Source organism: Platalea leucorodia (genome assembly GCF_965183815.1).
Source record: "Platalea leucorodia genome assembly, chromosome: 12".
NCBI classification, from domain to species: domain Eukaryota; kingdom Metazoa; phylum Chordata; class Aves; order Pelecaniformes; family Threskiornithidae; genus Platalea; species Platalea leucorodia.
In genome coordinates, this window is record NC_138834.1 from 6,288,781 (window position 1) to 6,301,965 (window position 13,185).

The window sequence follows — 13,185 nt, forward strand, 5'->3', positions numbered from 1 at the left end:
AAAAAAACAAAAATAAAATCCAGATCATGAATGTCAGGAACGTCGCAAAATACAAGTCAGCCTTTCACTGATCAAAACCATCCCGTGCCCTGCAAGCCTCCTCCCAGCCAGTTCAGCCTCACCCAAGATGATGTGTTCTCCAGCCACTAATACTCAGTTGCCATCAATGAAGGCTGAGCCAGAGACCCAGCAAAGGCCACAGCCTCCTTGAGGTCACAAGGTTGCCAGCGGCAGGGCAGATCAGAGGGTCTCGCTGTAGATGACGCACGGGCTGGTTTCCTCGCAGAGTTCCAGCTGCACGCTGGAAGCAAACCAACGCTTGGCACAACCCAAGCTGTAGTTGAGGGTGGTCCGGTAAATGTTCTTGGCACGCTTAGGAAAAATGATGGTCGTGCTCTGAAACCTCAGTGGCTTCTGGCGGGGCTCAAAGATCAGCTGGGACTTGTAGTTCCGCCAGGTGCAATTGGGAGCAGCAATAACTGTCTCACTGTAGGTGGTGACGGTGGGGATGGGGCCATAGAAGATGTCATCCCGGTAATGCTTCTCGGAGTCGTACTTCACCTCAGAATTGCACCTGCAGAGGACAGCAAGGTATCAGGAACACAGCCCAGGCAGCAACAGAGAGAAGACAGGCAGGACTCTTCTCTCACGCTTTGGAGCTGGGAACTTTTATGACCTCTTACAGCACTGGGACAGATGCAAACCCTACAACCCAAAGTGGAAGGCCAAGAGGACTCCATCCTCCTGGTGCATCTTGGTGGAACCCCACCTTGCTGTGAAGCCATCTCAGCATTTCTGCAGCGTATGTCCATAGAGGACCAAGCCTGCCCGGTCATGCCAAGGCAGAAAGGACCTTGTTGCACAGGCTCCAAGCAGCCTGCTTCTTCCTCTGGTTTCCTCCATGATCATTGACTCACGGTAGGCCTCACCACACTCCCTACTCCTAGTGCTAGGCTTGGGGGGTGTCACTGCCCCAGTGACCAGCCTGAATAGATGCTGCTGGTGGGCCATGGGCATGGGATGTCACATCGGGGTCAGCGGGAATCTACTTCCCAACACAGCATGCCTTCCGGTGCTTTCACAGGTCCATGCATGCTCTGGCTTGGCAGAAAAATAATGCCATAAATAAGGTTTTCATAGATGGCAGAAGCATGGTGTAATGGACACTTGTTGAGCTGTCAAGGCTGTGCCTGTCTTTTTTTCTTTATATTGCCCTGCCATCAGAGCACAAAGAGACACCCAAGATAACCAAAATCAGGGTGCTAGGAGATGAGGGGTGAGGTTGCTTGTCAGGGCCTACAGAAAATCCAAGCAATGGTCAAATAGCAGGTGGAGCAAAGAGATGCTGTGGGCTATGGCTGTCCAATATCCAAGCCATCAGTCTCAGTGGAAGTGGCCATGTTAACAGTCATCAGATGAAGAACCCACAAAACATGGGATGTCACTGCCCTGCCTGTTTTTTGCAGGCCTCCAGAAGGGACACCAGGACACGTAAAGGACTTTTCCTAGAATCCCTGGCCATGGGGAGCAGCATGACTTTCACTTGTTTTTCCCACTCCCCAAATGCTCCTCCAGCAATCAGCAGCCAAGGAATGCGCAGCTCCACATAAAAAAGATTAAAAGCTGGGTGTGTGCTTGTCATTACCTCCACCCAGAGCAGGGTTGACTGATTGTGCACTGCATGTAATCTGAGCTGCTGTAATGTATTTTGCACAGCTACGGTGTAAGCAAGTCATTCAGCACACATAAAACAAGACTCCGATGTAATCACCATAAAAACATGCCCGCTGGCAGTTCCTCAGCAAGCAGAGATTTACTGAGGTACATTTCCAGAGAGACGTTTACATAGGTTGAGGAGGGTGGGAATTGGGTTTACAGTCCTCCCACCGTCCCTGCCCCAAGCTGTGTGTAACTGCTCCATGCTCTTTGCAGAGTACATTCCACACCAGCAAAAGAGCGAAAGAAGAGCAAAGACCAACATTTATCCATCGACAGCAGCACCAACCCCACAGGAGGTCAGAACACCTCCATCACTGGCTTGAGGGACCACCTCCTTATGAGGAGGAGCTCATTCTGTCTCTGTGGGCTGGTTTCATGTTGGTTTCTCTGCTGCAAGGGCTAACAAAACCAGGTGCCAATGATAAGGGTGTTGCTTCTTTGACGATACAAGTCAGCAGGGAACAGGATGAAGACCATCAGGTTACTTAGTGGAGGCCATCAAGCCTACAGATGGTAATGGTTTTCTCTCATAGCCTTGGATTTGAGCTGGCCTTAGAAGGAAAGCCCTCTTCTCTTACAGCCTCCCTCCAGTTCTTGCCTCCTCCCCTCCGCCTCTGCTGCTGTCAGTGTCTTTTTAATTCAGGCATTACTCTCCCACCTGTCCCTCCCTTCCCATCAAAATAACCATGACTCCCATTTGTAAACACATTTTAATTATTTTCAGAAGGAAAACCACCAGGAAAAAGACAGAAATCTTCATCCACCCACCCAATCCCATCTGTACCTGATTTCCTGCACGGGCTCAGGGCTGACCTCAATGCTTTCTCCAAAAAACACAGGGTACATTCGAGGCCTCATCTCTGGCATGGAGGGGTTCAGGAGCAGGTAAGGCATCTGCAGGGAAGAAGAGCATGGCAAGTGTTGGGACACAACAGATGAGGCTGGCATGGCTCGTAATGTGCTGTGGCTGGCAGCTGAGCAGCCAGCAGCAGCATGTTCAGCACTGTCAGGAGACACCAGTGCCTCCAACCTTCCTGAACTCCATCTCCTCAGAGTCCCATGGAGACACTGCAGGTGACAGGCTCCTTGGCAATGAGAACAGGTGACTGGCACCATCAAGACCAACTTTGTTTCATGCAAGCTAAGCTCACCTTGCTTGCACTCTCGCATCATTCAGCTCCCCCTCGTAGTCCCTGTCTTTTCCAGGTTTGTAGCAGGGCTCCAGGTTAGTGGAGTGTTCATCACATGAGGAAGGCACTCTTCTCCACGCTCAAAGGGGGAGGACCATTGTCAAGTTGCCAAAAAACAGCCTTAAGGTGGCTGGCAGAGAGCGGGACCATTAAACCCCATCCTCACACAGACAAGCCTTCTACAGGCCTTGCATTTAAGATGCCTTGACTTTCTGATCCGCCACCTGTGGCTGTATCAATTTACAGGCTGACTTCCAGCTCCCGGGGCTGATGCGACACAGCGGGCTGCCCTCCACCTCCCCCTGCCCAGCGCATCACCCAGGTAAGTGACTCTGCCCAGAGCTCTGGCACTCCATGCTGCAGCATCTATTCACTGAAATTTTGCCCTTCCTTTCCTCTTCCTTTCTTGTTTCTCATAGGAATTGCAATTTTGGGGGGGTTCTTTAGCTCTGATGTTGCCTTCACTGTTATGAAATAACAAGTCTTACAAAGACTCAAAGTGCACCATGGAGAAGTGCTCTAAGTCTGATGTAACACAGAGATAGGGCCTAAGTCTGCTGACTTAAAGGATGTAGATCTACTTAAGTGAGATGTGTATAGATATTTTTATATATATGTGTGTATATATATATATATGCTGAAAATAATTTATCCCTTGCAACAGTCCAGCGGGGAAAGTGGTAGACTTGCTATTGCTGAAGTCTCCATACCAAAAATGGTTGTCATGCTCCAAGGGACGTTCTAGTTAACCATGCACAACTGAGTGTGGGGTGAGACACTGGGGCACCTTGTGGCCTCTGCAATGCAGGAAACCAGTTTCAAGCCAGGACTTTTTAATGAATGGAGCTGCTCCAATTCACAACGCCAAAAACTGGATTTTTAAGACTAATTACACCCTGAAGTTACTCTGACAAATTGTCACAGTCCAGCCTAGGCTCCTCTGCCCACCACAAAAATGAGTAATCCCACTTCTCTATACTAGAGTGTCCTTAAACATCAGTTCCTACATGTAGGGATCCTGTGCCTGGTGTCTGGACCAAGACCAGCAGCTAATTAAGCCTAATACTGCCCTTCTGGAAAAATGTCATTGTAGGTTTTGGTCCCTGCCACCACTTTTCTGTCGGCAGCGATTTAAGACACTCAGGAACACAGGATCTCTTTAAAGGAGATGGCTGGCAGCCTCTGTGCAGGGTTGAAAGGTCTCTAGATGGCTGAAAAGCTCATGGAGTTTTTCCACTTTCCACCATGCATAGGCGCCCGTATGTGCTGGAATCACAGCCATACGTCATCAGTCCCTGGTCAGTAAGACCATCTCAGGACTCACAGAATCCACTGAGGATACAGCTCTTGTATTGACTTGCTCTTCCCATGCCACTCCTTTCCACCTTCCCCAGCATCTTCTGGTTGGGTGGTACAGGACGGAGCACTGGCGCTGTGAGCCGCTTCCTACTGGCAGTGCTGGGTAAGAGGTACTGCAGCTTGTGCCCTGCTCTATATGCCATGCAGGTCCCCAAATGCTCGCCATTGATGCTTCATGTCATCCGACAGCCTGAGAAAGTGTGTCTGGAGCACTCTGCACACCCTGCTCTCTTCCATGCACTGCCTTTGGGGAGCCTTTGAGATGCTCACCTTGGCTGGGGAAGGGCAATAGTTCTCTTTGAGCATAAACAGCAAAAGTTGGTGGTTTGCTGTTTCCCATAACAGGTAAAATAAGTCAAAGCTACCAAAGACAGTGTCACACACTGGTACCAATCCCCCAAAAAATGGAGAGGCAGAACAGAATTGGGAAGGCTCTTCTGTCCCAGCTTCTAAACAACCGATGTTTTCAGGCCATGCTGCCAAAACTGATTGCAAACTTAGATAACCAGAAAAAAGGTTGAGAGGCACTGGTCTGAGCTGCATAGGCATGCCAATGTTGTCTTACTGTGAGTTTAACCTATGGAGTATCTTCTTTACTTCTACTGGCCAGGGCCAAGTGAAGATTGGGATTGGAGCAGTTACAATTAAGCTGCTTTTCAGATCCAGACTAGCTTGCTAGAATGCCAAGTAACAAACTCAGATGGATGGTAACCATGAGCTTCTTTGCTAGATTAATGCAGGAGAAATCCAGATCCCTTAACAGTTCCACAAAGGGCATCTGTAAAGTGCAGTTTTAAAAAAGCAGTTTTAAAGAAGCCATTTCAGTGCTTCCAGGCAAACAAACCTTCACGCTTCTTGCTAACATATGCTGACACTAAGTGCGCTCTAAATATCCCTAGAGACGGGGAGGCAGGAGGTGAGGTCCTTCCCATGGCTTAGCAGGAATGTTGCTGGGGCATCTGGCCTCCAGCATTTGTACGGGAACAGGCTTCACAGCCCGCTGTGTGCCGGGGGTGCCGCTCAGCCGGAGCGTGGGCACAGAGGCGAACGCCGTCTGTTGAAATCGCAAGTCCCACGGCAGGGAACAGGAAACAAGAACATGCTGCAGAAACAATACCAGTGTGCACGGAGGAACGGAGGCTGTGTCATGCGTGACTGAAATCAGAGTCAAAAAGTTGCCACTGAATTTGGTTAGAGCAGGATTAAGTCTTCTCCAGGTTAGTTCTGGATGGAGAGGTGATGAGACTATTTCCACCATGGGTTACAGTTTACCTTGCTCTGGGCAGGGAAGGGTGACAAAAGGCATTTCATAATGCATTTCATATGCCGTAAACGAGCATCAACTTCAGACCTGCAGGCTTGGCTTGATTAAGTTAGAAAGCTGGAACAATTGCGGACACTGGCAAGTCAAAGCCAGCAACTTCTACCACCTGTCAGAGACCATTACAGATTCACACTTATCTACCATGAGTAGTACCGTGAGCCGCTGAATGTCAGAAACCTTGAAGTCACCTGGAAGTCTGCACATGAAGATGTAAATAACTTACAAAGCACAGTCTAAAAATAGAGATCATCTGTAAGACCCTGCAGTCTGCTCACCAAACAAGCAACTGCATTGTGTGCACGGACTGAAAGGGTCACTGAACAGTAAGCACAGGTTTTACATAGCAGCAACTGAAAGGCACTTCAGATGACATTTTGTTTCACCTCCAGTGATGTTCTGAAATATCTGCTCCTGCATCTCACCTGGAGTTGGGAAGCAAGGAACAGGGGATATGAGCTTTCCAAAAGATTTGTCTCTGGGGCTGAAATGTTATATCCTTGGCACATGTCAAAAGCTGGCTTTTTGGCAAGAGTTTGACACCAGCTCCTTCCAATCTGTTTTAAGGTAAAAACAAAACAAAAATGTTCTGCCTGTCAAAAAAAATACTGACTCAATTCTTTTTCCTTCTGCACAGGAATGGTTGAAAGAAGAGGAACACTGGACTGCTGAGCTCCCTGGAGAAAATTATGATCCTTGGCTCATTTCTAGCAGTCGCTCAGCAATCTCCAGACACTTCACAAATAAGGTGAGTTTCTTTACAGCCCTGCACCACATATGGGCTGGCAGGAGCAGAGCTTGTTGCACACTACTGTGGGTCACTGCTGGTGAAGAGGAGAAACCCACATGTCGTTAGACCAGGCTGTCCACAAGTGATCCACAGTCGAGGTCTGTCTATCCAAAGAACAAACCCTAGGGTTGCTGTGCTGGAAGGCTACAGCTGGGACCCGATTAATTTGTCCCCAGTAATTGGAGGTGTGCTGCTGCTTATCAGATGCAGCTCTGCAAAAGCCATCACAACCCTGTAATCTTTATGGAAGCAGGAGTCTGGCAGTCCAGGAAGGCTGCAGAGGTGAAAGGGAAGATACTGGAGAGATCAGAAAGTGAGACCCACACATACACGCTGTGCCCTCAAAACAGAGCCAAGGTGAAAATTAAGCGGCAAATGTGCCATTGTTTTTATTTCCTTTCCAGTACATAATTTGTTTCAACCAGCAAAGGGTTACAGTATTATTAAAAAGTTGAAGTGATTTCTTGTTTGGCTGCATTTTTCCCTCTGTCTTAACTCTGATGCCTTTCAGGCATGTAACGGCCTGGGCAGCTAAATTCTGCTTTTTTCAAGTAGCGCATAGATTAACACAGATAAAATCAGTTGCTGAACAGAATTCAATCTCCAGCTAATCAACAGCACTCCCTTTATGGTGGCATAAGTCTTATGGGGGGCTCTTGCTTTAGGACAGATGCAGGTCCTTCAGCTCCATGTCATTGCTTTGTACCTGCCACGAGTGCCCTGAGATGGGACTGGCTCCTGGGGGTATTTAGACCGCAGAGTTCTGAACAACAGCAAAAATAATACAGTGGGCAGAATAATGCTATTTTTAGCCCTAATAATCCTTTAGAGTCTGTGGGCTCTGTTAAGATACTTTTCATTTGGGTAACTGACAAGAATGGAAGCGGAGTTATCAAATAGTAAACAAAGATGAGGAAAAAAGTGCCACGAAACTGGCCTGAAATATAGTGACTGGTCCTGGAGCTTCCCAATTGCAGGAAGCAACGCAACAAAAAGGAAAGGAAATGAACGTGACTTGAAATAAATAGAAACCCCCAAAACCTTTTCCCCAGAGAGCACGAAGGAGCAGAACTGACCGACTCCTTTTGCTATGGTCATTATGTGGAAGGCACTAAGATGTGGCATTACATGTCTAGGGACTGTAAGGGGAAATGGTTTTCCAAGCATCAGGGCTACAAACAGGATAGAGCTTCCCAAATTCCCAGCTCCTAACTTAGCTAGAGCATAAGCAAATCTCTCACCACATTTTCCCACTATGGTAACACGTCAGGTCCATGAAAATGTCACTTTACTCAGCTGTTATTTACAGCTATAATGAAAGATCTGGCTGAGTTATTTGACACACATCTACACTCTCCACTCTAGCTGATAAGCAATATTTGTTTAACAGACCATTTATTTTCCCAGTATCTTCACATATTGCACATTACGAGTAATTTATACTAGAGCCGGATGGGATTTTATTTGGAGGTGATAACAGTAAATGCAGACCTCAGGTAGAAAGCAGGGCTTTATTATTTCAAATAATTACATCCTTCCTGCCTATCTCCCTCTTCTGTTTCAAGTGGGAAATGTGTCCTGCTTTGCTTATTGCCCACAGCGTCACGCAGGGATGCAATGGAAATTAAACAGCCAGAAGACACCACCCTAGATACAGCCCCATTTTTCAGCGTCGATGACGAGACCGCTATGACCGATTCCCTGATCTGCCCAGAAGGGATGTCTGTCACGGTTTGCCGATTAGGTGAGGCCCAGAGCCATTCCCTCTCCTTCGCTGCTGGCGTCGAACCAAGGAGGAAGAGGAGCGGGTGCATGTTCAGGACTGGACGGGGCTGAGGGACAGGGGACAGCCAGGTGGGGTTAGCCTTCGCCAGGCAGCAGACGCAGGCATGGAACTGAAACCACCGCCAACCCCTGCCGGGGGAATTCCTGCAGGATCCTGCCCCATGGGAGCGGTTCAGAAGTGGGTCAGGATGCCGGGCTGCAAACGCCAAGCCCTGAGGCAAGCCCCGCTGCTGTGCCAGATGGCTGCCTTGCTCCCCGCACAAGCCTGCGGCTTTCCCCAGAGCTGCTGGGACCCATGTGGGCTTGGACAGCCATGTCACCTGCGTTGTGTGCGGGCTGCAAGCTCGCTCAGGTTGGGGGTGCTGGGCCTTACTCTCTCTTGTGCTTTCACTGTAGGTGTTGGCAGGTCTGGAAGTTGCATATTGCCCGGAAAGCCTTTGATGGCCGTGTTCCCCACCCAGTCCCCACAAGACAGTCCCCCTTCCTGGAGCGCTTTCAGTGTAGGATGAGATGCTGGCTCTGTGGCCCAAGGGCTCTTCAAAATGCAGCATGTCAGAAAGAGGTGTTTTGGTGGTTGTTTTTTTGGGGTTTTGTGGGTTTCTTTGTTTTATTTTGTTTTGTTTTTAATCAGCCATAAATCCAACACAGTTGGCACACATGCTGACCTGGACCCTGTTGTTGGGACCATGCTTGTGAAGGCTGTGCCAAGGGACAAGGTATCCTCCTCTTCCTCTGCACTTGAGATGAAGCTGGAATCTCCTCCCACCACACAAGACTGATTCTGGCACTGCACTGTTGTCCAACACAGCTCCTGAATGTAAGTAGAAATTCCCTACATGGGGGGCACTCATCTGACAGCTGATCCACTGGGATATAGTCCTACAGAAGTCAGTGCTCAGTGAGGCAGGCTGAATGTATAAATACTTAAGTCTTTCAAATGAAAAGGAACTCGTTGCAGTGGCAACAGTGTTGGGAAGGGACAAGAAGCCTGCTGCTTCAGGAAGGCATGACTGAGAGTTCTGCAGATGAACGCGATCCTCATCTCCCCTGATAGCCATTAGAAGTTATGCTATCGGATGCAAAGCACTTGTTTCAGCACAGCCCACAAGCAGCTCTTCTAGCCTAAAACTATATCCCAGGGCAACAACAACAGGGAAAACTCTAAGCAGATCTGGCTACCTTGATGTCATTTCATTCCCTGTCCTTCCAGCAACTGCTTCCTTGTGCCTATTATTAAGAGATTTATTTCATTGTATTTATGTTCCTTTGCCCAGCATTACATGCAAAGTCGAGGGAATTCAGTAACCCAAGTCCTAAGAATCAATTTAATCACGTTTCAGATTTAAAGGGCAGAATTAGGTAAAAGTCACCTTCTATTTTCATTAGGATATTTGCACTTAAGCACAAAACAATTGACAAATTCCCTACACAGACTTTATTTGAAGAAATAAAAGTCAATTTCTCCTGCACTGCAAGTAAAATGCAAAAAAAAAAAAAAAAAAAAAAAAAAAAAGCAGCCCCTAAATGGTGTTGAACTTGTGGTATTTATGACTCTGGCCCTAAATTGCCTTTCGTATTTTCTTGGATCCCAAAGCTGTAGCCAAATTGGCTGGTTAAATGTGAATAAATGGTGCATTGTCTTTGAAACAAAGTCATGCTTATTAAAGAGAAGAGTTTACTTTTTCAGAGTCACAGTTAATAACACAAAGCAGGGAGAGCATGGATTTTACACACAAGAAAGTCTTCGGTAAGGGCATGCAATCTCACTTTAGTCTGTGTGAGAAGAGCCGTCCTAGAGCAGAAACACTCTTCAACATATTTGTGAAACTGGAGCAAAATAGCTGCCTGCAAAAGAACACAACTAGGTTCAGACTGGTAGTTTTGATAGGTCTGGAGCAAGGAATAGTATGAAATACTTCCCACAGTTCTGGAATGTTGTTTTCTTCACCTGACAGCAATTTATTGTAACCGTACATACTAGAATTTTGGCCATTAGTGACTAAGCTTATATATGGTTTTATAGTATTACAACACAAAGAGTGCAGGCTGCATTCCTGGCTCTGTCACGTTTATAAGCAAAACAAACACTAATATAATAGGCTATTAAAAAAGCATGCCTTGGTGTGCAAATAGATGCAATATTGATTTGCCAATTCTGCATGCTCTGATGAACAGCAGAGTAGTAGAGTTAAACAGAAGCACATTCATGGCTTGCGTAATTGCTCATAGATCTGCAAGTCCTTGCTAAACGGCAAGATTAAAGCTAATTAGACACTGAAATTTAGAAGTATGAAGCAAGCAATGCTCTCCATATTTTTCCTGCTTTCTTAATAACAGCTGCAAGTACAGTGTTTGCAGGGTGGAAATGAGAAGTAAAACTCTCTGTGAAAGTTCCTATTTACTTCATTATTTTGCAGTGTACCAAACAGTCAGAGTTAAAGAGCACAGTGCTGCACTACTCCAAATAATAATACAGTCAAATCGTTTTCAGTGCTAGGATCTCTGCAACGTTCTGCACCTACTAAGGGCATGGAAATACATACAATGCATGAAGCCCATACTGTAACAGCAGGGGCCCAGAGCTACCCATGCTGTTGCAATGTGATACAAGATTTGGAAACATCTACAGTGTGAGTTCCTCTGAAATGTGTAAAATGTTCATTTATGATCAAAATAAATAACTGGAGAACTTAATTTTGCCTTACACAGATCACAGGAATACCTTTTTTTTTTTCCCCCGTAGGAGTCAAGCACTAAAACTCTCAGTCCTAACAGCCCAAGAGCTGAAATAGCTTTTTCTCATGCTCTTTCGTCTTCGATATCTAAGGGCTTTCTTGGGAGGAGTGATGGCAAACTGTCATATTACTGGAACAGAGGCTGTCATATCCCCATTGCAGAGCTTTGCCAACACCTCCACCCCAGCTGTTTTCTGGTCCAGCAAGCCTTCATTCATCTTCCTCCCACATTGTATTTTACAAATACACAGCAACAGCCTGATCCTGCCAAATCAGAGGCATGTGGGTAACTCCTTGTACATAAACAGTACCATCAAGATGGCACACACGCCCAGGCATCTGCAGGTAAGGCTCCATATTTGGAACCGCAGTGTTAATGGGTTTGAGATTTGATTTTTCATAATTAACACCTCACGCCCTACCCACCATAGTCTGGTGAGAAAGAGTCATTGTTCATGGGGAAGGTTTTGGCATGTTCAGGAGTAAAAGGCAGTTTTCAATAATACGCTAAAATAGCCTTAGAACTTGAGAAAGTAAACGAGGGTATGAGAAGTCGTTGCAAAATATCTCTATCAGAAAGAAGTCTTTGTCACTAATCCATAGGTAGATACATTTTTCCCATGGAAAGATTTGTGCTGCAGTTTTTATTCTGTATAGAAGCCAATTAACTGTGTTGAATACACCTACAAATGTCTTTTATATACATTAAAAAAAAAAAATTTGAAAGACCCCTGGGGAAGAACTTTCATCATCCTTTAAAAACCTCCACCACTGTCGCTTATGCTCTGAACTTTGTGTTTTAAAAACAGTTTTTATAGCTAAGGGATAGAAATAAACAAAATAAAGCAGAATAATAGTGATCATAAATCTACCCAAATCCTACTCCACAGTCAACCGCTTCACTGGCACTGCGTCAGGCTAACCGAAATCCACAGTGCTACTGCCAGCTGTCTGCGCTTACAAACCACGAACCCTGCCCGCTCGGCCATGCGGCGCGCAAGCCGCTCACGCAGACTCATGCCACAAAACCCCACTCCAGCAAAGGGCAGCAGCACGCAACCTTCCCCAGACCGTGTCTCCGGACCGACTCCCTGGACAGACATCTGTACCCTGCCCCGAATTAACAGTCAGTTTTATCTTTCTTTCAGCCAGGGCTCCAGCAAACGTGGCTCCATGCTCCTGACAAAACAAATGTGGGATGCTGAAGAGTAATTCCATCTGGGAGCCGGACTGCCCTGTCTCGGTCCAGACGGATGCAGCTCCAACCTTTATCTACCAGGCAGGACAGTGTCACGGAGAAGCAATTACGCTTTTCTGTTCTTAAGGTAGGCAGGGGAGCCTGTTGCAGACCTGGGTTTCACTCCCACGCCGTTATTAGGAGTTTACCCAGCCAAACTGCCAACACTTCTGCGAGCGTTATCATAAAACCCCCGGCCGGCACCGGGCCAACCTCCTGCCTGGGCACAGCAGCGGTGGTGCCAACGCCGGACTGCAGCCGCGACGGGAGAGCCCTCGTCCGACGGGCACCGCGGGGGGACACAGCCGGGGTGCCCCGCTCAGCGGGCACAGGCCCTTTCCTTGCTGCCCCCCACTCCGGGGCTCGGCCAGCCTTTCTCCCCCCCGTGGCCCGGAGAGGACGGAGCCCAGCGCCCAGGGTTTGGCTCTTACCACTTTGCCGTCCTTGGCCTCTCGCCGGTGCCCCGGGGCCGGGGGGTCCGCACCGCCGCTGCCCCCAGCTCGGCCCTCACCGGGCGAGAGGGAGTAGAAAGGGGGGCTGGGGCTGGGGGGCAGCCCCGAGTCCGGGCTGTCCAGCAAGCCTTCCCGGCTCTTCTCCTTCAGGCTCTCGTCCATCCCTTGCAGCTGTAGGTGACCTACCATGTCTGGGGGGCAGCGAGGGGGCCGCAGCGGGAGAAAATCCTCCAGCGCCGCCCGCCGCGGAGGGAGGGAAGGGGAAAGGAGCCCGGGGGCCCCCCCCTGGGTCCCGATCGCCGCCACCAGCCTGCTGGAGCCCGGGCTGAGCCTGCTGCGGCGGGGAGAGCCAGCATCAGCCGGACCGGGCTATCCCGGCCGCCTTCCCTCCACCCGGCCCCCGCGCCCTGCCCGCCCCCCGCCCGTCGGGCGGCCCCCGGGGCAGGGAAGAAAGGCCCGATCCCCCCGCCCCAGCCCCGCGGGGGATGCGGCCGTTTGCGTGCGGCGGAGCCCGGGGCGGCCCCGCCGGCAGGGAGCGCTGGGCGCGGCGGGGGACCGGGACGGGAACGGGGCCGGGCGGGCCGCGCTCGTCCACAG

General features: G+C 48.8%; 1 protein-coding gene across 1 annotated transcript; it reads right to left on the bottom strand.

Moving 5' to 3' along the window:
* Positions 1-240: 240 nt before the first annotated feature.
* Positions 241-12,921, bottom strand: RFLNA (refilin A; the record flags this gene model as incomplete). The annotated part of the gene is made up of 3 exons (XM_082324706.1): positions 12,568-12,921; positions 2,504-2,613; positions 241-574 (listed from the first exon to the last, which is right to left on the bottom strand). Exons 1-3 carry the CDS (start codon positions 12,775-12,777, stop codon positions 241-243), a joined length of 654 nt encoding a protein of 217 aa, XP_082180832.1. The 5' UTR covers positions 12,778-12,921.
* Positions 12,922-13,185: the final 264 nt, after the last annotated feature.